Genomic DNA, 21840 nt, shown 5'->3' on the forward strand with positions numbered 1-21840 from the left:
AAATTTCTGACTGTAACCTTTGGCTACTAATCGTGCTCTATACTTTTCAATCTCACCCGATGCATTCCTTTTAATTTTATAAATCCATTTGCATCCTATTGCTTTTCTGTTTTGGGGTAAAGTGGTTAATGTCCAAGTGGAATTTTGTTCCATGGCATCAATCTCATCTTTCATGGCTCTTTGCCATTCTTTAGCAATTTCAGGAGGTAATTTTTCTATGTCTGTATATGTTTCAGGTTCTACTTTTGTACAAAATGCCTTTACTTCACTTATTTGAAATCTTTCAGGAGGTTTACCAAAATTAGATCTTTCTGACCTTCGAAGAGGTTCTGGGGATGGAACTGATTGTGAGTTCGTTTGAATTCCCTCCCCCTCCTCTTCGTGCATTCTCTGAGATAAGTTCTCTTCCATTTCCTCTTGCTTAATTTCAAATGGTTGCCTAACAACTGGTTCAGGAGAATCAGTTTCATTATTTATTTCAGAATCATTCACTCTCTGTGAGCCTTCTGCTCCTATTTCTAAATGTACCTCAGTAAATTTTCCTACTGTTTCCCAATTCTGTTCAAACGCTTTTATACTCCTGCTTATTGTTATTCTTTTCTCATGTGGTAGCCATACTCTATAACTTGAATTCTCAAATCCTAATAAGATACCCTTTTTGGCTCTTGCACCCATTTTTCCTTTCCTTTGTGCTTTTGGGACGTTCACCCAACAGTCAGATCCAAATGCCCTCAAATGACTAATCTTTGGTTTAGCTCCATGGAACTTTTCAAATGGTGTAGAATCTATTGCATTTGAATAAATTCTATTCTGGATGTAATTAGCATAAGTTATGCATTCTCCCCAAAATTTTGTGGAAAGGGGGGAATCATTTATCATTGTTCTGACCATATCTTGTAAATAACGATTTCTCCTTTCAGCAATGCCATTTTGCTGTGGTGAATATGGTGCAGTTAATCTGTGTTTAATCCCCTTATTTGACAAAAACTTTTCAAATGAATTAGAAGTAAACTCACCTCCTCTGTCTGATTGCAATCCAGCTATTTTTGTACTATATTTTGCTTCCACCCAATTTACAAAATTCTTTAACTTCTGTTCAGCTTCTCCCTTATGCTTTAACAAATAAATAAAACCAAAGCGGGAAAAATCATCTACAATTACAAGATAATATCTAGCTCCTCCTTGAGTTTTCAGGAACGGACCTGCCAAATCCATATGTAGTAATTCTAACACTCGTTTGGAATTTCTTTCACACTTCTTATTAATGGGAGCTGTTATTGATTTGCACTCTCTGCAAGCATTACACTCCATAAAAGAATTACATGGTTTTAGTTTCATATCTAAGCATAATCCTGGCATTTTGCTTATTGTTTTAAAATTAGCATGTCCTAAACGCCTATGAAATAAATGTATGCAATCATTATGTGGAGGCTTATTTGTCACTGTCATACCTATTTTCATAATTTCTTTGTTGTAAGAATTCAAACAATTTTCCCTTACAACATATAATGAATTTTCTAACATTCCTGTTATGCACACCTTCCCCTTCTGAATTATTTCACATTTCCTTTTAAGAAACCGGACTTCAAAATTCATAGTATCAAGTTTTGAAACTGACATCAAATTATTTTCAAGTTGAGGAACAAACAGAACATCAGTTACAATTGTTCCTATACACTTTACATAAACATTTCCTTTCCCTTCCACTTTTCTTTGAGTACCATCTGCAAGGGTTACAAATTCTTTTGCTGGGATTATTTTATTAAACATTTTTCTGTCATTAGATAAAAAATGCGTAGCACCTGAATCTACTACCCATTTTATATTATCTTTCTTATCTGCATTTTTGGAATCTACCATTGCAATATGTGCAGAGAAAAACTCCTTTTGCTTTTGGAAATATTTTCCTTTATCTATAGATGCATGATCCCAATGTTTCTTGGGGCAATTTCTTTTAAGGTGTTTTTCTGATCCACATCTATAACATCTACGAATCCCATAAACTTTTGATACATTTTCACTCTTTCTTTCTCCTACATTCATTCCTCCCTTTTGTCTTTGTGCATTAGAACAATTTTCTAACACTTTCTCTTGCTCCTGTCTTCGTTCCCATTCCTGAAGCAACTTTCCTGTAACAAATTCTAGTGTCAAGTCTGTTTCTGCCATTGCTTCCATGGCGCAAATTATTCCATCCCATGATTCATCTAGGGAGGATAAAATTATATAGACTTGATGTAAAGGAGTATAAGGCATATCTCTCTCCTGTAGATCTGCAAAGAGTCCCTTCATTGTCTGTAAATGTGCAGACATTGAGCCTCCTTTGCTCAGCCTTGTTTGGTACAGCTTCCTGGCCAAATACACCTTACTGCCTGCTGTCTTCCTCACGTGCAAATTCTTTAAAGCAGTCCAAACTTCTTTTGCAGTTATTAGCCCTCTAATTGTTAATAATTGGCTATCATCCAGGCCTAGGATTATTGTAGCTCTTGATTTCTCCTCTCTTCGGAGCCATTCAGGAGAAGGAGGGTCGGTAGGTGGGTCTTTTATTATGGGGTCCCATAAATCTTCTCTCCGGAGTAGCATTTCCATTTTAACATACCAACTTGCATAATTCTTCTCTGTTAGCCTCTCCAGTGGCATACTGGAACTTAGAGACATAGCCATTTTGAAACTAGGTACTCCCCCTTGCTGCTGTTAAATTTCTGCTGCTTTCACAAACCACTCAGCCAGACACAGTATTCACAGCTCCAATTCACCTCTGGGTTACTTTCAAAAACCGCTGAGTTTAAAGTTGCTCTTTTCTGTTATCTGCTGAACTTAGCATGCCTGGGCTTATTTATTTATATAGCTCCAGCAATGTAAATGCCTGGGCCCATAACCTTCTGTTAGGGTTTTTTTCTTTTGAAACAGAGTGACACAGTGGATTCACCCTTTAAACCTATGAGCTGGAACAAATTTCTTACTCTAGGTTTAAGGATGAGTAGCTTTACTTTTCATATTAGCAGCATATGAACAACTTGTATTCCTTTCATACATACAGTTCTAAGTTACAATCTTTTCCTCTGCAAAGAATCCTTTTTCCTTCTTTCCTTTGTAAAAGTCTTTCTTGAATACCTTCAGGCTGAACTTGCTTGAGGTCTTCACTCTTGCAGCCACCGAACGACGAGATAACAGCTTCCCAAACAAACTCCCACAGCAGCATGTACATTCCACCTCCTATTCACTTCCGCCCACACCTCTGTTTGAGACACTCCCCTATTTAAATGGTTAACAGGCTGACACTGAATCATTCAGCGTTTCTTGTGCCTTAATTTTAAACACCTGCTTTTAGATTGGTTCAATCTTTTGCCTAATTCATTCTTCAGTGAATTTATTCTTTGTAAAATAACACATACAATACAAATACTAACAATTTCCGAGCCCAATTCAAGGTGCTGGTTTTAACCTATAAAGCCCTACATGGCTTGGGACCGCAATACCTGATGGAACACCTCTCCTGACATGATCCTACCCGTATACTGCACTCAACATCTAAGGTCCTCCTCCGAGTGCCTACTCCGAGGGAAGCTCGGAGGATGGTAACAAGGGAGAAGGACTTTTCTGTGGTGGCCCCCCGACTGTGGAATGATCTCCCCAATGAGGCTCACCTGGCACCAACACTGTTATCTTTCAGGCGCCAGGTCAAGACTTTTCTCTTCTTCCAGGCATTTAACAGCATTAAACAACGCTAAGTTTGTTTTTAACGGACCCCCAGAACTGTTGTTTTTAAATGGATACTGTTGTTTTTATACTGTTGTTTTTATGTTTCTGAAGTTTTTTATATTTTGTATACTTTAGAATGTTTACTGTTTTAAACCTTTTTCCTTAGCTTTCCTGTGCTTTCTTTTGCCTTTCTTTGATTTATATAAACTTATAATTCTTCCTTTGGAGTGTTTTCCACCCTTCCACCCTGCCTTTTCCTTAGTTAAACCCTGTGTTCTGCGAGTGTGTTCTTATTTTCCTTCTTCTTTATAAAAAAACTAAACAAAAAATTACAAAAAACCCACATCTATCCTCTGTGTGTGTGTGTGTGACTGTGTTTGCTTTGCTTACAGTGCAGAAGCATACAAAAAGTGAGGGCAAAACACCACACCATACTTTTCCCATTTCCCCCATAAATAAAAATTCCTCAAAAATCAGGGCATGATCTGATTTCCTTCAATGTGGCCATGCCTACGGACCTATTTAGAAGCTATCATGGTACCCAGTTCCATATGCGTATCAAAAAATAAATAAATAACAGAGATGAATACAGTTTTGCAAATTGGGGAAATTGTTGAGGGTTAAAAAGTTAAAAAAATCACTAAAAATCAGGCCATGATCCAATTTCCTTCAACATGGCCATGCCTAAGGTCCTATGTGGAAGCTATCATGGTGCCCATTTACATGTTTCTAACTTGAAAACTTAAAAAGTTATAAGCGTTTTACATTTGCAATGCAAGTCTATGGGGGGGGGGGAATGGAGCGCCGGATCTGGATCCGCTCTGGAGCGGAGGTGGAGTGATGCGAAGTGGAGTGGACCCGATCCGAAAAGAGTGGATCAGGATCCAGATCGGATCAGGGGGTCCGTGCACAGCCCTAGTCCATATATTGTATTAGACTATGAGTGTTGTTTCCTTTTACTTAATTTTAAAATGGACGAACTTGTTTACAATGTAATATGACTCTCTCTCTCTCTCTCTCTCTCTTGAATGTCTTATAGCTCCTGACGAAGGATCTCCAGATCCGAAACGTTGAGCGTTGTGCAAGGGCTTCACAGCACCAGAGCTAGTCACCTCTTTTTCTCAGAGCCCCCTCTAGATGGGCCATTGAGCCCATCTGGGGGGAAAAAGAAACATTGTTAAAAGTGGGTGTGGGGCTTGAGAGGCTATAGGGCTTTTGATATCACGGCATCTCTTCTCCCCTCTTCACCAACCAGAACCCCAATTTTTTTATTATTATTATTTCTATGTGGCCATCTGTGGCCGGTCTTGCAAACTTGGAAAGCAAGTGCTGTTGTTCTTTCTGTGGGGGCTTCTCTGGGGAAGGAATTTGATCTTTATGTCTCCCTCCTGAAGTTGCAAGTGTCCATGGCTTTGGAAGGGGGAATCAAAACAATAAATAAATAAAATAAAATCATATGCTCCATAGGACGCTCTTGAGGGACCATGACTCTCTGGGTTATTCTTTTTATTTACTTATTTACAGCATTTATATACCACACCACATCTAAACAGATTCTGTAACAGTTGATAATTACTGCTAGATATGGATGCGTGAAACATCCCTACAGCAGAACCTCCAGTTCTGCGACAAATCTGGTTGTTCGGGAAGTCCTGTGGCAACTCTAGAATCACTGTTTAGAAAAGTTTCCTGAAGTACGAAACCAGCACAGGAAGAGAACAAGGCGCTGAGAGAGAATATGCAGAAACATTTCCTCTCAAGGGTTTCAAGAAAAAGCCCACCAATTACCTCAGAGTCGAGAAAGTCATGTTCTTACCTGCACGGCCCAACCCAAGTTTCACTTTTAGTCATGCTGGAGTCCGACCCGTGACAGATTGGAAGCAATGGTTTTCGTTTCTAAAGGATTGTTCCCTGAGGCTGCCATGCTTTGAGGATCTAATTTCACCTCCTCTAAGTGCTTCTATCAGTCCCTCTGATAGCAAACTCAGGTGGAGACCGCCAACAGAAAATGAAGCCAAAATAGGACCTATCAGAAACAAGTGGGAAATGCTAGCCTGTGTGTGTTTGTGTGTGTGTGTGTGTGTGTGTGTGTGTGTGAGAGAGAGAGAGAGAGAGAGAGAGAGAGAGAGAGAGAGAGAGAGAGTGGGGGGGGGATCTCAATGTTAGTGTCGTACTGTGCAACAGGGCTTTTGTACTTCTAAAAATAACCCCAAAATGAGCAGAAATGCTCGTTTCCGGAATGGGGCAGTTCAACAGCTCTTGCAGAACGGAACTCTGCTGACCTGTCCTTAACCAGGAATGAGCATTTCTGTTCATTTGGGGGGTCTTTTTAAGAAACACAAACACCCCTACAAGTGCAATGGAACAAGTGGAGGTGGGACAGCCCCATTGGATGCTGCAGCAGTTAGGGATGGGTGAACTCACCCATGTCTTGGTCCCACTCTGCTCACCAGACTCCCACCAGTTATCTGGCCCCAGCGGGCATGTGGGGTGGGCCAGCCGATGGTCCATTTGCTATTTACTGCTGTGATTTTAGGCAAATCCCAATTTCTGATAATATTCCCAGCCCTGATTTTGTGCAAATCAGGATTTGCACAAATTTTAAAAAGTGGGAAAATGAGAGCTTGCCTGACTTGATGCACACTGATTTCAGCCAGCTCAGGTATGTATGACCTGGCCCACCGGGGTGGGTGTTGATCTGGTGAAGACTCTACCCCCAAACCACTAATGCTGCCCAAAGTTTGGAGATCTTTAAAAAAAAAATTCAACCCCTCTGAAACACCCCAAAACACCTATGGGAGAGAAAAAAAAATGAATAAATTACAAAAACCCACAGCCCAATGGGGACTGGGCATGCTCAGTAACCATAGAACATTGAGTGTCAATTGGAAAAGAAGGAAAGGAACCTCTCGTGCAAGCACTAAGTCATTACTGACTCTTGTAGGGACGCCAGCTTTCACTGACGTTTTCTTGGCAGGCCTAATAGCGGGGTGGTTTGCTGTTGCCTTCCCCGGCTGTGATTACCTTTCCCCCAGCTAGCTGGGTACTCATTTTACCAACCTCAGGAGGATGGAAGGCTGAGTTGACCCGAGCCAGCTGCCTGAAACCAGCTTCTGCTGGGATCAAACTCAGGTCGTGGGGAGAGTTTCAGCTGCAGAAATTGCTGCTTTACTGCTCTGCGCCACACAAGGAAAAGAAACAGCAAAAACTGGAGGTGGAGAAGGGAAGAGTCCTGTTCCAGGTCCTTACAGCTTAGAGGATGGCATTGTGGGTAAGAAAGAACCCCAAACAGGAATGCTGCAGCAAGGAGGTGAGGATAGGCTGCAACATTTTGTTGCAGATCTCCCTGCTTTAACAGAGAGAGATTTCCATAACTCATCTCACGAATCATGGCTGAGGAGCCCCATCACTCACTGGACTCTCCAAACAGTCCCTAAACCAATGTCAGTCAGGAAGAGCAAAACTGATGCTTCCCTAATTTTGCATCTTGAAGCTTGTTCTGTCTTGAGTCTGTATCAGATTGTGAGCTTTGTATGGGTGGATGGGCGCTCTGCGTGGATATAACCATGTGTACCTTCAATCACTTTTTTCCCAAGTCTATGCAGCGATTATGCACATCTCTGAAATGTTCGCATTCTTCTGCCACTGATTAAAGCGCATTTGTGCAGATGTTTCATGTAATTTTTTCAAACATGTGCACACTGTCCAACCCATTTTGAGGGGGGTCCACAAATCACATTGCATGCTCAGAACTGTGCAGACTTCAACAGCATATTGCATCCCAGTCTTTATTTGGCCCAGAAGGTGCAAACTGGGTAAATCTGGATCAAAAACAAACTAAAACTAATGTCTCGTACATCCATCAGAAGGGCTTCATGCAACACACAGACACACACAGACACACACGGAAAGAGATGCTCTGCCAAGCTGCTCAACGGTACTCTCAACACTGAATCAACTCGGCAGTGAACATGAACGACAAGAGATCCATGGCAGAGTGCCTGGATCATGTTCCATTCAACCATTTTGATGTGTCGCCTTCTGACAGAACCTCTCAGACAATTGGAAGACAGCCATGCGAGGTTGCCTCCCGTCCGCCTCCCTGGCTTCCCCTCCCTCAGTCGCTTTGCAGAGCATCTCAGCAGGCAGATGGAATAACCGAGGGACCAGGTGTCCCTTGACTGCTCTGTGCGTGTGTGTGTGTGCTCGCGTGTGCATACCAACTAAATATAGGTGTGTGCAGCACATTTCATTAGGGTATGCACCCAGGGATTTATTTTTTAAAGGCAATCATTTATTGAATACTCATTTTAAAGGCCATTATTTGTATTCATTAATGTGTTAAACTCTGTAGACACGGATGCCCTACTCAGTGTTTGGCTTGCCTGACTGCGCGAGGACCATTGCAGTTGGGGTGGGGAATGAAGAGATGCTCCTCAAGCCCCAGCATTGGGGGGGGGGAGGTTGTAGCGACATTGGCTGGAGGAGGGGCTTACAAGGAGATATGAGCCTTCAGCGCCCCTCCTCCTGGCCTCTTTGAAGCACGGCTCCCATCAGAGATGCTCCCAGAAGAGTGATTCCTTTTCATTCCTGCTGCTGAGAGCAATGGCATGCTGTCAGAAGTGGCTGCAGGGAAGCAGCCTGAGGGCAGCTGGAGGACCATTCAAGCTGTGTCTAGGTCCCTGTCTGGATCTCTGCTCAATGCCCCCCCCTCAATTCACTGCTTATTGCTTGAGACATTAGGGTGTGCCTGGGCACACCAAGCACACTCCTTGTGCATGCCTATGAAGTAAATTCATTTTTCAAAAGTACTAGGGTACATGACCTGACAAACTGGAGAAGCAAATACAGACGTCTGTGGTTTCCGCAATTGCATTTGTCAATTCTATGGCAGAGGTGAAGGCAACAGCCACAATCCATTTACAGCACTAATGTGGTTATGAATTCCAAATCTGACCTCAGAAATTATGGGGGCGTGTAGAAGAGAAAAAGAATTCTCCCCATCCTTACTATACAGAGACAAAATAAATTGTACAGGTTATCGTTTGGAGAGTAATATATTCACTACAACACTGTATTTTATGAAAGAAGTTCATTTTCAATTTCCCCCAACATTTTCAGTTTTTCTTTGCCATGTATTTGGGGAGGGGGGGTTGGATGGAAAGCAGGGGAGATTTATCCCTACATTTCCCAAATATTCACCTCACACATATTACAGCCCGTTCAAGACATTAAGCATAGAAAAGGAGCAGCAGACAATAAACTCCCTGTGATGACCATACCTGAATTAAACATGGTTTTCTCACATCCACAAATTGCATATTTAAGTATACCCCTCAATATACTAAAAATGTACTACATAAAGTGGCCTTATTGGTCAGGTTCTACTAACCCAAACAAATCTATCGTTTTGGTATCAAGAGCCACAAAACTCATTACATGCAAGCTTTCCATCCACCATGGATATTTAGGAAATAAACAAACCCTCTTAAAACTGAATGGATCTAAAACATCCATTATATTTGTTTATTTTCATTTACATTTCATTCTTTACAAAGGGAAAACAGTAGATCTTATTCACTGTACCTCAAGGTCTAGTGAATAATTGAAAAAGGAAACTCACAAAATAATAATTAAAAACCCAAACAAACAGATGCATGCAATTTAGAACAATTGGTAGTATCATGGCCCTTTTGAGCTGCCCTGAATATGCATCACATTAATTCTTAAACTAAACAGAAGTTTGACAGGCATGACATTAATCCAGGGGATAACGCTGTCGTGGTACCGCACAGGATGTGTTATTGGCCATTAGTTCAGATGGCTTTTTAAGAAAGACTGGACCGATTCATGGAGGATAGCCTATCAATGATCATTAGCCTTGATAGCTAAGTGAAACCTCTATACACAGAGGTAGAACACCTCCACAACAGAATCTGTGGACTAACAACTAGGAAAGGCCCTCCCCTTCATACTCTGCTGATGAGCACCTCCAGGAAACTGGATGTCCACTGCTGGAAACAGATTGCTAGGCTGATGGGTTGTTAAGGCAATACATGTGTTTTTTTACAATCCAAGCAGAAGCAAGACCTACCATTTTTGAATGGGGATTAGATAGGGTGGAGTGTGGCAGAACATGGATGCCTTTGCAAAACCAGGGCTTCACCTAAGACCATGGCCAGATCTACACCACAGGTGGATCTATGCTAGTGCTTATTACATTTTTCCCACCACTGGAAACATTTTAATTTGTGTCATTTTTAAATGTCACGGGGCACACTCCAGTAATGTCGTGTTACTAACCTTTCGCTTTCCCAATATTCATTGATTAGAGCAGGACACACTGTTTGTTTTATCATTGTAGCTTGTACATTGTAGCTTGTCCTCTTCATGGTGGTCTCTTTGATCCGCCCACTTCCTTATCTCCTGGCTTTGCCTTCCCCCACCCTGTTGATTTTTTTAATGATTTTTTAATGGAAATTAAACAAATGCTTACATCTGCATCAGTTTTAAAGTTAAAGAGTTCAAAAATCAGCACAGTGGCAGTTCTTAATGAGGGCTTTTAGTATACCAAATTTTAATCAGATCGGGTCATCGGTTGATTTGTTATGATTTTTTAAATTTCCTCCCTCAAGCCCTTTGGAGCTTATACTGCACTAGTTTTAGGTGCCGAAAGGAAGTATCCACACCCCCAGGAAAGCGATTGGCTGACAATTGAGGATTCAAAAGTCAGTGAGATACAGCTATGACAACGTAATCTAAATGTCACAATGGAAGCAGTTCCAAAGTGGAAGGAAAAATCAACAACAACATTTCATACCAGAAATTCTAGAGCCAAGAGTGCCGTTTGATGTTGTGGGAGTTTAAGATTCTTGATGAAATGGTGATAATCGTTCTTATCATAGAATCATAGAGTAGTAGTAGAGTTGGAAGGAGCCTATGAGGCCTTTTGAGTCCAACCCCTTGCTCAGTGCAGGAATCTGCCTTAAAGCATCCTTGACATATGGCTATCTAGCTGCCTCTTCAATGCCTCTAGTGTGGAAGAGCCCACCACCTTTGGATATAAACTCCGGAGAAAAGATGGAGTAGGTCACACTGATGGCGGTGCTGCTGCTCTTGAGGTCAAAGAGGCCATGGAGTACAGTGCACCAGTAGCCTTTGAACAGCCTTCCCTGTCCTGGGGGCTAGGGAGGTATGTAAAATCAATTGTGTTTTCTGGATTGTTTTCTGCCATTCCATCTTCTGCTAGTTGGTGGAACTGGATTTCATAGAATCATAGAATAGTAGAGTTGGAAGTTGGCTATAAGGCCATCAAGTCCCACCCCCTGCTCAATGCAGGAATCCACCCTAATGCATACCTGACAGGTTCCAGTTCTCAAAATTTGCATAGATTTGCATTTGTACAAATTCCCACTTCCAATATTTTTCTATGACTAAATTTGTGTATCATTTTGGAAAGTTTTTTTTTTAAAAAAGGCCCGCATGTTCTCAGAATCCTTGTGACTCAGGAAAAGTTGGTCTGCTGTCGAATTCATAGAAAGCCAAACTAATTTGATTCCATTTTATATTTCTACAACATCCCTACTGATGCCCTCTAGATATTTTGGACAGAAACTCCCATCAGTCCCAACCAGTACAGCCAATAGTCATGGATAATGGGAGTTATAATCCAAAACACATGAAGAACACCAAGTTTGGGAAGGGTGCCTTCGAAGGAACACATTCAGTAATAGAATCTCTGCAGGCAGAAATCTCAGCCAAAAAAAAGGAATTGTGCTCCTGAGGCCATGTTATCACCCCATCACCATTTTTAAAAGTTGTCTATTGAGCTCCAGGGTGATAGTGGGGGATGGGTAGGAGCTGGGCCCACCCTGTGAAGACATACTGGCACATGATCCTTCCTCACTTTGATTCCTCCAACAGGGTAGTTTGGACATTACAACTCTCAAGTTTCTGAGGGCCTTTAGTAAAGGCACCCTCAATAGGGCCCTTCCCTCAATGAGTCTACCTTCTCATTGCTATTGTCACCAGCTGTTAATTGCTCCTCATAAAAACATAAGAAGAGCCATGTTGGATCAGACCAAGGTCCATCAAGTCCAGCACTCTGTCCACACAGTGGCCAAACAGTTGGCTATGGGAGACCCCCAAGCAAGACCTAAGTGCAACAGCAACTGGTGCACATAGGCATACTGCCTCATTCTCTCTTTCATCATTACTACTGCTTGCTTCATTGTCAGGCAGAAAGCCAATTGGCAGTGGCATCTCAAGTTCCTCCTTCTAGCCACCACGGCTGCCACCACTGTTTTCTGGGCCAGAGCAAGAGTCAGGGGAACAAACAGGTTGCAATGGTACAGAGGAGGAGTGACTCCAGGGGGCTCTTCTCAGGGAGCATCTGCCGGGATGGGGGCCCCTCAGCAAGCAGCCAGCCATGGCTACCCTCGGCACCCACCCTGACTCTCCCTCATCTATATGAAGTGGAAGATGTATTTTTAATGTATTTTATATTTACTTTTGTTCCCCGCCTCTATCAAAATGGAGAGGCAGGTAAGGAATAAAATTATTATTGTTATTAAGACCATGAGTGGCTCCCAGACCCAGACACATACATAGTCCAACTCCTGCCCTCACCACACAGTGAAGTGAAGGCTTAATTCAAGAGATCTCACATTTATTTGAGCTGGTCCTTGAACTTGTTTCTGCTAAAATAACCTCCTGTAAGAGAAGCAGTACAGTTTAATGCAGTCCAATGCAGTTTAATGTATTGGACCACAACTTCCAGGATCCCCCAGCCAGCATGTAGCTTCGTTCTACCTCAGGTTTATTTATTTATTTATAATATTTATATACTGCTTCCCATTGAAAATTTCAGAGCGGTGTACAAGATAAAATGAAAAACAAACAAACAAAACCAGAATAAAACACTTAAAACAGGTTTTAAAAACAGGTTTCTCCTTGCATGGTGTAAATCACTTACTTCGATCTAACTAAAGACGTGTTTGCCCTGTCAGTCCTCTCCCTCTCATGCATTAGGCACAAGCTGAAAACAGGATCTTTGGGACACACACACACATTCCGAAGTCACTCCACATGACAAGGGACTGTATGAATGAGGGATCAGGGTGTGGGATGAAATTAATAAGATATTAATGAGCCCATCTATTGCAAGGACTTTTGGTAGGGACGTAGGAGAAATTTGTTCCAGTATGTTTTTGTTTTTTTAATCAGGGTTTAATCACCCAGTTTGCAACTTTTGGACTGAACATGGAATCAGACGCAATCTGCAGTGGAAGTTTGCACATTCCCAAGCTTGCACATGTGTTTGACAGCATGCATATATTTGAAAAATGCACACAGGCAAATGCGAAGTTTTGAAGAGTGCACACAAATACCATTGAATCAATGGGAGAAGAAGGCACACATTTCAAAGATGCACACAATTGATCCATACATTTGGGGAAATAGGCACACAAGTTTTCGAGCAAAAAGAACAAAACAAATTTCTCAGTCTTATACAGACTTGAGCCGGAAGGAGCTTGGAGATGGGACCAGGAGAATTTTTGGCAAGCTCACACTTTGCTGATTCACACATCCCTAACTTCTGGCAATAGTACTAGGAATGAGCTCCTCCTGTCCCCCCACAATTTATTTATTTCATTTCTATACCACCCAAAGGCCAAAGCTCTCTCGGCAATTCACAACTGTCAATTGTCTATCAGATTACAGTCTTTTTAGTCTGAGAACTGAAGCCATCTGCATCTACGAAGCACTATTCCTGCTTCAGTTTATTGGTCACAGTAGACCACCCTTCCCCAACCTGCTGCCTTCCAGAAGGCCCATGGTCTGGAGTGATGGGAGTTGTAGTTCAACACATCTGGAAGATGGCAGGTTGGGGAAGGCTGCAATAGAACATGACCAAGACATGGAACCTAGCAACTAGCTTTTTTTTTTTTTTTAGAACAACCAAACTGGACATCATCTTGACAGGTGGGATGTGATCGGTTCGAGGATCCAATGTTTTGGAGGCCTATTTTGGTGAGAAGGATTTGCATGTATGCACCATCCATAGATTCCTGTTGGACAAGATGGGCCATTCATCATAGCCCTATGCAGGTGTCCAGCTTGCTCGTGTGAGTGCTAAAAGCGGGAAGGGAATGTGGGCATGCATCCACGTGCCATGCAGGACTTCCCTATGCATCCAGCTGCTCTGCACACCTTTATATATTCAGCACCAAAGGTCTGAAAGGGGTTTCTAAGCCTGGTCTGGCTGGACAGACATAGAAGGTGGGATAAGAGGTTGGGGATGGGGTTTCTGTGCATGTGGAAGTCTACAGCCCTCCCTACTAGAGCCTGGGAGCATCTTGCATTCTGCTTCTTCTAAACATCTTATGGTGTGATGGAATGCTAGATGCTAGGAACCCTCTCTCTCCCTCCCTCCCTCCCTCCGTGTGTGTGTGTGTGTGTGTGTGTGTGTGTGTGTGTGTCTGAGAGAGAGAGCACTAGGACACAACAACAAGTCCTGTTTTGGCAGTTTTCCAAGAGATGTAGTTCAAACCCATCAGGAACTCAAATAGCCTCCTGACCAGATGTCAGGAGGCCATGAACACACCACTTCTCAACTGGCCACCATAGGACCAATTTTTACACAAAGTAAAGAAGTGTGCAACCCCATAGCTCACTCTGCAATCAAACACTGACTTATTTAAGAACTTCAGTATATTGCACCAAAAGAAGATTTGGAGGTAGTGATGGTGGTGGGGTTGTTAACCATTTCAAGTATTTACAAAAGGGTAAAAAAAAAAAGTGTGTTGCCTGGATCCAGGACCTGCCTTCCATGAGAGGAACGAAACTTCTGTGGGAGGAAGTGCTCCACCCGTGGAAGGCTGCTCCACCTGTTTGGGGAAGGGTTCCCCACGCCCACATCACAGCTTATCCCATTACACAGGGTCTCCTGACTCTGTGTCATGTTTGCATGGAGCTGGAGGGGCTGCCATGGGAAAGAGGGGGCAGAGAAATGCACTTCCTCCAGTGCAGATGAGGCAGATTAAATCAGAGTTCTTCCCCACCACCACCCCACACAGAGTTGGATCTTGTGTGGTGGGGTGGAAAGAACTCTTTGCCTTATATCTCATCTGCACAACTTAAATAGCCCACCCAGCCTTATATGACAGCTTTCCAGAGGTCCATGGGATTTAGGGACCCCGTATGGTGTCCTGAATAGAACGTTTGATTTGGACCACAGAGATTTGGATTAAAATCCCAACTCAGCTATGAAGCTCACTAGGTATCCTTGGGCCAGTCACTAGTCTCCCATCATAGTAAGCAGTGTTGTTGTGAGGAAATAACAGCAAAGCCCCATGGAGGGGATTTACATGAAATCAATTGCCTTCCTATCTGAAGCAGTTCAGGTCCTGGAAACTACTGTCTTTGGAGGCACCGGACTAATTCCTCCCTATATGCAAGAAAAGGATATAGGACTATGGACAATTTAGGTATAAGATATCTTGTTTTAGGACCAGAGATTAGACTAAAGAATCCAGAACTTTTTTTAACAACAACAACAACTTATTTATTTTAAAAATGACCCACAGTAAACAAACCATATTAGTTCAAAGTAAACAAATATCCTCTTCCTTTTTCTTTTGTTGTAAAGCTCATTTAAGCAAGAGTGAACTTGCTTACTAGCAAAGAGTAAACTGTTGGTATATTCAGGGATCTGGCTGTGTTCGTGATTATCATCTAAACAGCAACATCTGTAGAGAGAAATGGCAGTGATCTATCTTCCCTCACACACATTCGATGTGACACACACTTCCTAATACTCATTTAAGGAACTCCAACAAGCAACTGGAATTATTGACGGGCTTCAAAATTAAAAAGGAGGAGGTTAATGCAATACTAGCAAGGTGAGTCAGTTTAGGTGTACATCTGGATGTATATATTTAATACAGGCTACAACTACTTCCCGGTAGCTTTATTCACACAGCTGTAGTGCCACACTTTGGGCATTCCTGGTCATTACTTCCAAATAATGCACTTGTTTCCAGAGGAAGAAAAAGTGGGATGAAGTGGACATTGTATGGATGATGTGGAACCATTAAGTTACAGTTTTTCTCAATCACAGAACAACAACCATTGACTTATCATCGTGCATCATACCAGAAAGAAAGAAAAAAAGAAAGACTCCAATAGACTGATGTAGCTTTCATGCAACCAATGGGCAGGCAGGCATGAAATAATCACTGCATTCTTTTTAATTCAGTAGTAATTACATGTGGAGCTTGGGGGAAAAAAGAGGTCTAAGAATTTCATTTTTTCTTCTCAGAGTCAAGGTGGAGTAAATAAAAGAAAAAAATCAAATAACTGGATTCAACAGATGTAGATGTGAATGTAAGGAATGCAGCAGTTCCCAGAGAAAGAAGGAGGAGTTTTGGAGCAAGGAGATGACACACCAACCCAACTGAAGCCCATAGAGATCAAGATCAGGTGCAGAGAGGGATAATGGGAGACCAATAGATAGTAGAAGCAGAATGCCAATAAGAAGTCACAAGAAAACCACCCCGTTAACTTCAAAGAAAGAATCAGTTTAAAAAAAGATAGAAAACCCACACTGAAAGGTAAGTACGGAGAACAATTAAGTGTCCACTGAAGTTAAAACTTGGAACAGCTAGTATGTTCCGAGCAAAGGAGGAGAACAAAAAGAACAGAAGACCATGAGACAATCCATCAACCATCCATGTCTGCCTAATGTCCCACTTGTAGAACAAACCAGATTGTGCTGCTTCCTCTTTCGACATGCAAAGAGCAATGAAGGTTTTGCAAAGCCAGGAAGTGTAGGCAGCAAGTCAAAAGGAATATTCAACCCCTAATCAGTTTGTCGAGTTTCTCCCACCAACTCATCTCTCTTCATAAGGTTTTTCAAATGATATTGTCAAACAAACAGCTAATTGTCAGCCAAAGTACTCTTTGAGAATATGTACGTATGATGAAAGACCTCGGTGTTTTATTTCGGTTACAGCATTAAGTTGACCAATAAGATATAAATATTCACAGCACATTCCTGCGCACGTTTATGCAGAAGTAAAGTCCCACTGCCTTCAACAGAGTTTCGTGGAAGGGGGTTCGGATTGAGGCCTATGTCACTTTTAAAAAGTGGAGGGGAGGAAGACTCTCCTGATTCTTGTGGGAAAGATTGCCAAAAAAAGAAGCCATGGACAGAGAAATCCTCATGAATGGCAGGAATAAAACACCCTTCTGGGGAAGAAAATGACCATTCACGCCTTCCTTTCCCTCAATAACACTCCATCAAGAAATGAAACTTCGGTAATAGATTGGGTTCTGCAGCAAGGGCACACACAGCAGGGACAAGCAAGGGGTGTGTTCAGTGGGTTATTAATGTGTTATTTTAAAAAAGAAAAAAGAAAAGAAGTCCTACTCTAGGTCCCTTTTCAACTGAAGGTGGGATGTGTAATAAAAGACAAGGCCAAATAGGAGTTGTCCTTAATTCTTCTCTCTGTAAAGAAAAATAAATGAGGAGAGAAGGTGTGTGGTGTTACTTATATAGTGGTTCTATAGGCATTTAAGAACTACAGACCCACAGGGACAACCTTTCACATGGTGCATCACCGATCCTAAGATACTTGGGGTGGGAGATGAATAAGCAAAGCCCTTAAAAATGTTCATTTCCCCACCTTGATGGGTTTTGCTTGGCAAAAAGGTAACCGCTAATTTGATATTCAGGAGATGTGGGGAGGGGGGGAAGCTCCATTTCCACCCACCCTCCAAAACAAATCACCCTTTGAAAATTGTTGCTCTACACCAGATTCTTGTAAACTTTAACATTCTGGTTATATTTTATTGGTTGTTGTGTTTTTTTCAAACCCACCAACAGCAGCAACTGAAAAGCAGGGAAATCATAGGTAGACTTTCCTACACAGACTTAAGTAACCCCCTCCACATTAAAAACAAATGGGGAAACAAATATGAGGGTCTTCCAAGGGAGGAGGAACATCCATCAGCCAAGGCACAAAGACACAGGCAGACAGAAACAGACACATCATACATACATACATACACACACACCAGGAAGGTGGTCTTCCAAAACTTAACCATCTTTTCTCTAGCCCCACTCACCGGCGGCTGATGTTGCCAAAACCCCCACCGACAGCAGAAGAATCCGACTCCAGTAGCTCACTTCCACCGTCATGAGAGCAAAAATCCCCAGTTTTCCCCAATTCCGTTTAAAGCTGCAGTGGCATTCCGGCTTGTCCCAACCGAAAGAGGGTTGCATGTCAAAAAGGGACTGGGGGGTTGATTTGCTTGCAGGAGGAGGGAAAACGGAGGAGGAGGAGGAGGTGGGGGGGGAGAGAGGTGGATGATTGGTTTGAATTCTTCTTTTTCACCCCCTTTCTTTGATTAGTGGGATAATCTAGGGTGGGAGGGAAGTGAGGAGGTTTCTCCCAAAAAAAGGGGGGGATTTCAGGATGGCTCTCATTTAATCTTACATATATATTTCTTTTGCTCATGGAAGGAAAAAATCCAAATGTATGGAGAGCCTTTTTTTCCCCTCCCAGCTGCTGCAGCTGGACTAAACCAAGTCACACTGTAGCTTGGGGAGAGAGAGAGAAGGGAGCCGGGGTTTTCTTTCTCTCCCTCCCTCTCTGTCTGTCTCTCTCATTTTTCCTTCTCTCTTCCTTAGCCTTTTCCACCACCACCCCCTTCCAGTGCCTATCTTGGACCAAGCTTTTCAGGATTAACAGCTGAAACTCACCAGGGAATTGCACTTTTAAGATCCAGGTGATTAATCACTGCTACATCATTGAGGATTTTTTTTAATGGTCCCCTGCCTTTCCAAGACAAAATACTAAATACTGAAAATGGGAGGAGGAGGAGGGGGGTAGGAGGTGGAAAGGGGACCCCAATTTGGACGGGTTGCTAAAAGACTTAACTCGCTATCACCTTCCCCAACCTGCTGGGAGGAGGGGGGGGGGGAAGAGAGAGAAGCCCTCCAATCCACCTTGCGATATGGATTTGGTGTCCGTGCAAAATCGGAGTGTGTATAAAATCTGTGCAAAATCTTCCTCTTCACCACCTTTATTTATTTATTTATTTATTTATTTATTTATTTATTTTTTTTTTCTATCTTTTAAGCGCCTGTTTCTTCACCATTCCTTCTGGTGAGCAATTCACAGATCCTTCAGTGAAATTGACAAGGCATTGTCAATGCATTGATGAATGCATTGTACAATGCATTGTACATGCATTGATGAAAAGCGGGAGGGAATCACCCCCTCCTCTTCCCCCCCTTCCCCCCCTTTTTTTTTTGCTTTGGCGGAAAGGGGGGCGGGAGGGAACGTCTGCATTTGTAAGCCATTTGCAGGATGTTGCAAAGCAAATGCTCCAGAGCTAGCTGGGAATTACAAAGTAATTCCCCCCCCCCCGATGCTGCTACAAGCAACCTAAGATCTATCTTCGCCGCCCCCCCCCACGAACCCCCGCCCTTTCCTGCAGTTTGATCGGTGACTTTGCCCCGTCTGCTCTTGAAAATGTGATTGAAGGGCTTTGGGTGGGACAAACGTGTTTTTTGTTTCGGGGGGAGGAAGGAATAAATCTCTCCTTCGACTACCCTGTTTAGCAGGCTTGTTAGCAGCTAGGCTGATACTGCTCCTTTGCAGAAGACAAGAGAAGCAGCGATGCTTGCTGCGGAAGGAGGAGGGGGGCCTTCCTAAATGCCCCCCCCCAAGCAGATGCATACCTTCAGTCCCATGCAATGCAAAGGGGTCGTGGTGGTGGGAAATCACCGAACCCCTCACTGGAGTGGGTGGGTTGATTAGCTCTGAGCAGAAGCTGGAAAGGATCGCGGTGTGAATTTCTCGCCCCACCCACCCCACGAAATTCCGGGTGCATTCCGAAAAGCATCACACGCACACACACAGGGCTTTTGCATTGACTTTTCCCACCCCAGTCCCGCGCCCCCACCATAGCGAAATGAACCATCCTCAAATCGCTTCTCCGCCACCACCCCCTCCCCCGCACGCGCTTTATTCAGCTGAAAGGGGGGTTTATCACCTTTGCGGAGCGGAGGGGGTGGACGACGGTGAAATGAGACCGGATTTAAAAACAAAATTTTAAAAAAGAAAAAAAATAACCTGGAGGGAGAAGAAGAATGAATGAGAAATCGAGAAACAGGAGGGGGAGGCTGGATATATATTTTGGGTGTGTGTGAAGAAGATGCATGAGGGAAACCAGCTCGAGAAAGATGCAAAGAAGACGGGAAAAGAGGGGGGGGGGGGGAGCCACGCAGCTCGGCCACCTTGGCATCCCCAGCCCAGGCACCAGTGAGAAGAAAGACGGACAAGGTCTGCCTTTGCTTGACGCAACCTCAGCAGGGGAAGTAGGGTGCGTGTGTAGGTGGAATCCGGAGCCAGGGTGTAGTAGTGCAACCCAAAGCACACTCAAAGGAAGTGAGTTGCAGGGGACATTTAGGGCAGGAACATGCACAAAAGTTCCCACAAGTCCCAGTATTCCCAGATAGCCATCGGGATTGTAGGACTCCCCCCACCCTTGTCTAAACATCCATAAAATTGTGACCTAAAAGAGGGCTTGCATCTAAGCAAACAGCAGGGCCTGCCCAAGACATTTTGCAGCCTGAGGCACAAGGACAAGATAGAGCCCCTCACCCATCCCCAGATCCAGGTCCATCGGCAGAAGAATGACCTCCACTTGAGGACAGTAGGGGATGCAGCAGGCCGAGGTCCATCCTGCCCCACCTTGCTGCCCCACACAGCATCTGCTGCCTGAGGCAGCCTCCTCACCCTGCCTAAGGACAGGGCCATCCCTAGCAAACGTGCATAGCAAAGGGCCACTCATATACTACGTTAGCAAGCCAGCTACTGCATTACGGACAAAACGGGGCCCTCTCCTCTTTCCACTGCTGAACATGTGTGAGGGGAAGATGAGAAGTGCTGCTTTCCCAATTTTGAACTCTTCCAGCCCCACAGCACATATGCCCTGGATTTGCCTTTGCAACAATAGTTTAATTAACCTTCCCCCCTCCCCCCTCCACATTTCCCTGCCTATCGCTTTTCAGGGTTGTTTTCATGATCTATGGTAAGGTTCCTTTTTAAGTGTGTGCGTATCCCTTTTGCATGCATAAGGAAGGCCACATACTGAGTTATTACATGTTTATACCCTGCAATAGTCCAAGTTATTGGGCCTTATGTACAAATACTACGCGCATTGGGCAGCCATCTCAAACATCACACCAGCATGAAGAACGGTCCGTTGAACTAACAGAGATTTACTTCTGAGTAAACCTGCTGAGGCACCAGCTTCAGGGCCCCATTGAATTCTGTGGGATGCTGTTCTGAGTAAAACATGCATAGGAAGAAACCGGGGGAACGCTCCACCACCACCACCACCACCACCACCACGTCATCCCCTTTGTTTTGCACTTGCTGTTAGGTTTCCTTGCCCCCAGCCACAACACCGTCCCCAGAAGTCCCTTCTTCTTCAGGCAAAATTGAAGGATAAGAACATAAGAATGTAAGAAGTGCCCTGCTGGATCAGACCAAGGGTCCATCTAGTCCAGCGCTCTGTTCACACAATGGCCAACCAGCTGTCGACCAGGGACCCACAAGTAGCACACGGTGCAACAGCACCCTCCTGCCCATGTTCCCCAACAACTGCCTGTGATACTGGATGAGAATTGAAGATCTATGTCTGGAATTTAGGAAAGGTATTTGATTTGCTAAAGCAAGGTTGTTGAAAGTCTTTCAGACTGAGGACCAAATTCCATTTTGGAGAAACCCTTTGGGGCTGCATTTCAGCAGAAGCAAAAGGGGCATGCCCAAAATACCCCAAACACCAGCTTGTTTTAGCTCAAACCTCTTCCTGCCAGTAGTGAAGTTATATCAACTGCATTATACCATTGGTCCATGTAGTACTATCTCCACCGACCTTTTCCAACCTGGAACCCTCCAGATGTGCTGGACTACATTTTGGGATGTGTTGTCTAACACATCTGGAGGACACCAGGTTGGAAAAGGCTGGCCTACAATGAGTGACAACAGCTCCCCAAGGTGTCACTTGGGATGTTTCCTAACCCATCCTGGAGGATCCAGGGCTTGAACCCAGGACCTTTGT

At 43.5% G+C, this 21840-nt stretch overlaps 1 protein-coding gene across 1 annotated transcript in view; it reads right to left on the bottom strand.

The window, feature by feature from the left end:
• Positions 1 to 18027, bottom strand: part of CSMD2 (CUB and Sushi multiple domains 2) — a 784677-nt gene extending 766650 nt beyond the window's left edge. The window contains exon 1 of the mRNA XM_063140724.1: positions 17830 to 18027. Coding sequence (XP_062996794.1) covers positions 17830 to 17986 — 157 coding nt within the window. The 5' untranslated portion in view covers positions 17987 to 18027. The remainder of the gene's footprint in view (positions 1 to 17829) is intronic.
• Between the last annotated feature and the right edge of the window lie 3813 nt (positions 18028 to 21840).

The sequence above is a fragment of the Elgaria multicarinata genome, chromosome 13 (assembly GCF_023053635.1).
Source record: "Elgaria multicarinata webbii isolate HBS135686 ecotype San Diego chromosome 13, rElgMul1.1.pri, whole genome shotgun sequence".
Lineage (NCBI taxonomy): Eukaryota > Metazoa > Chordata > Lepidosauria > Squamata > Anguidae > Elgaria > Elgaria multicarinata.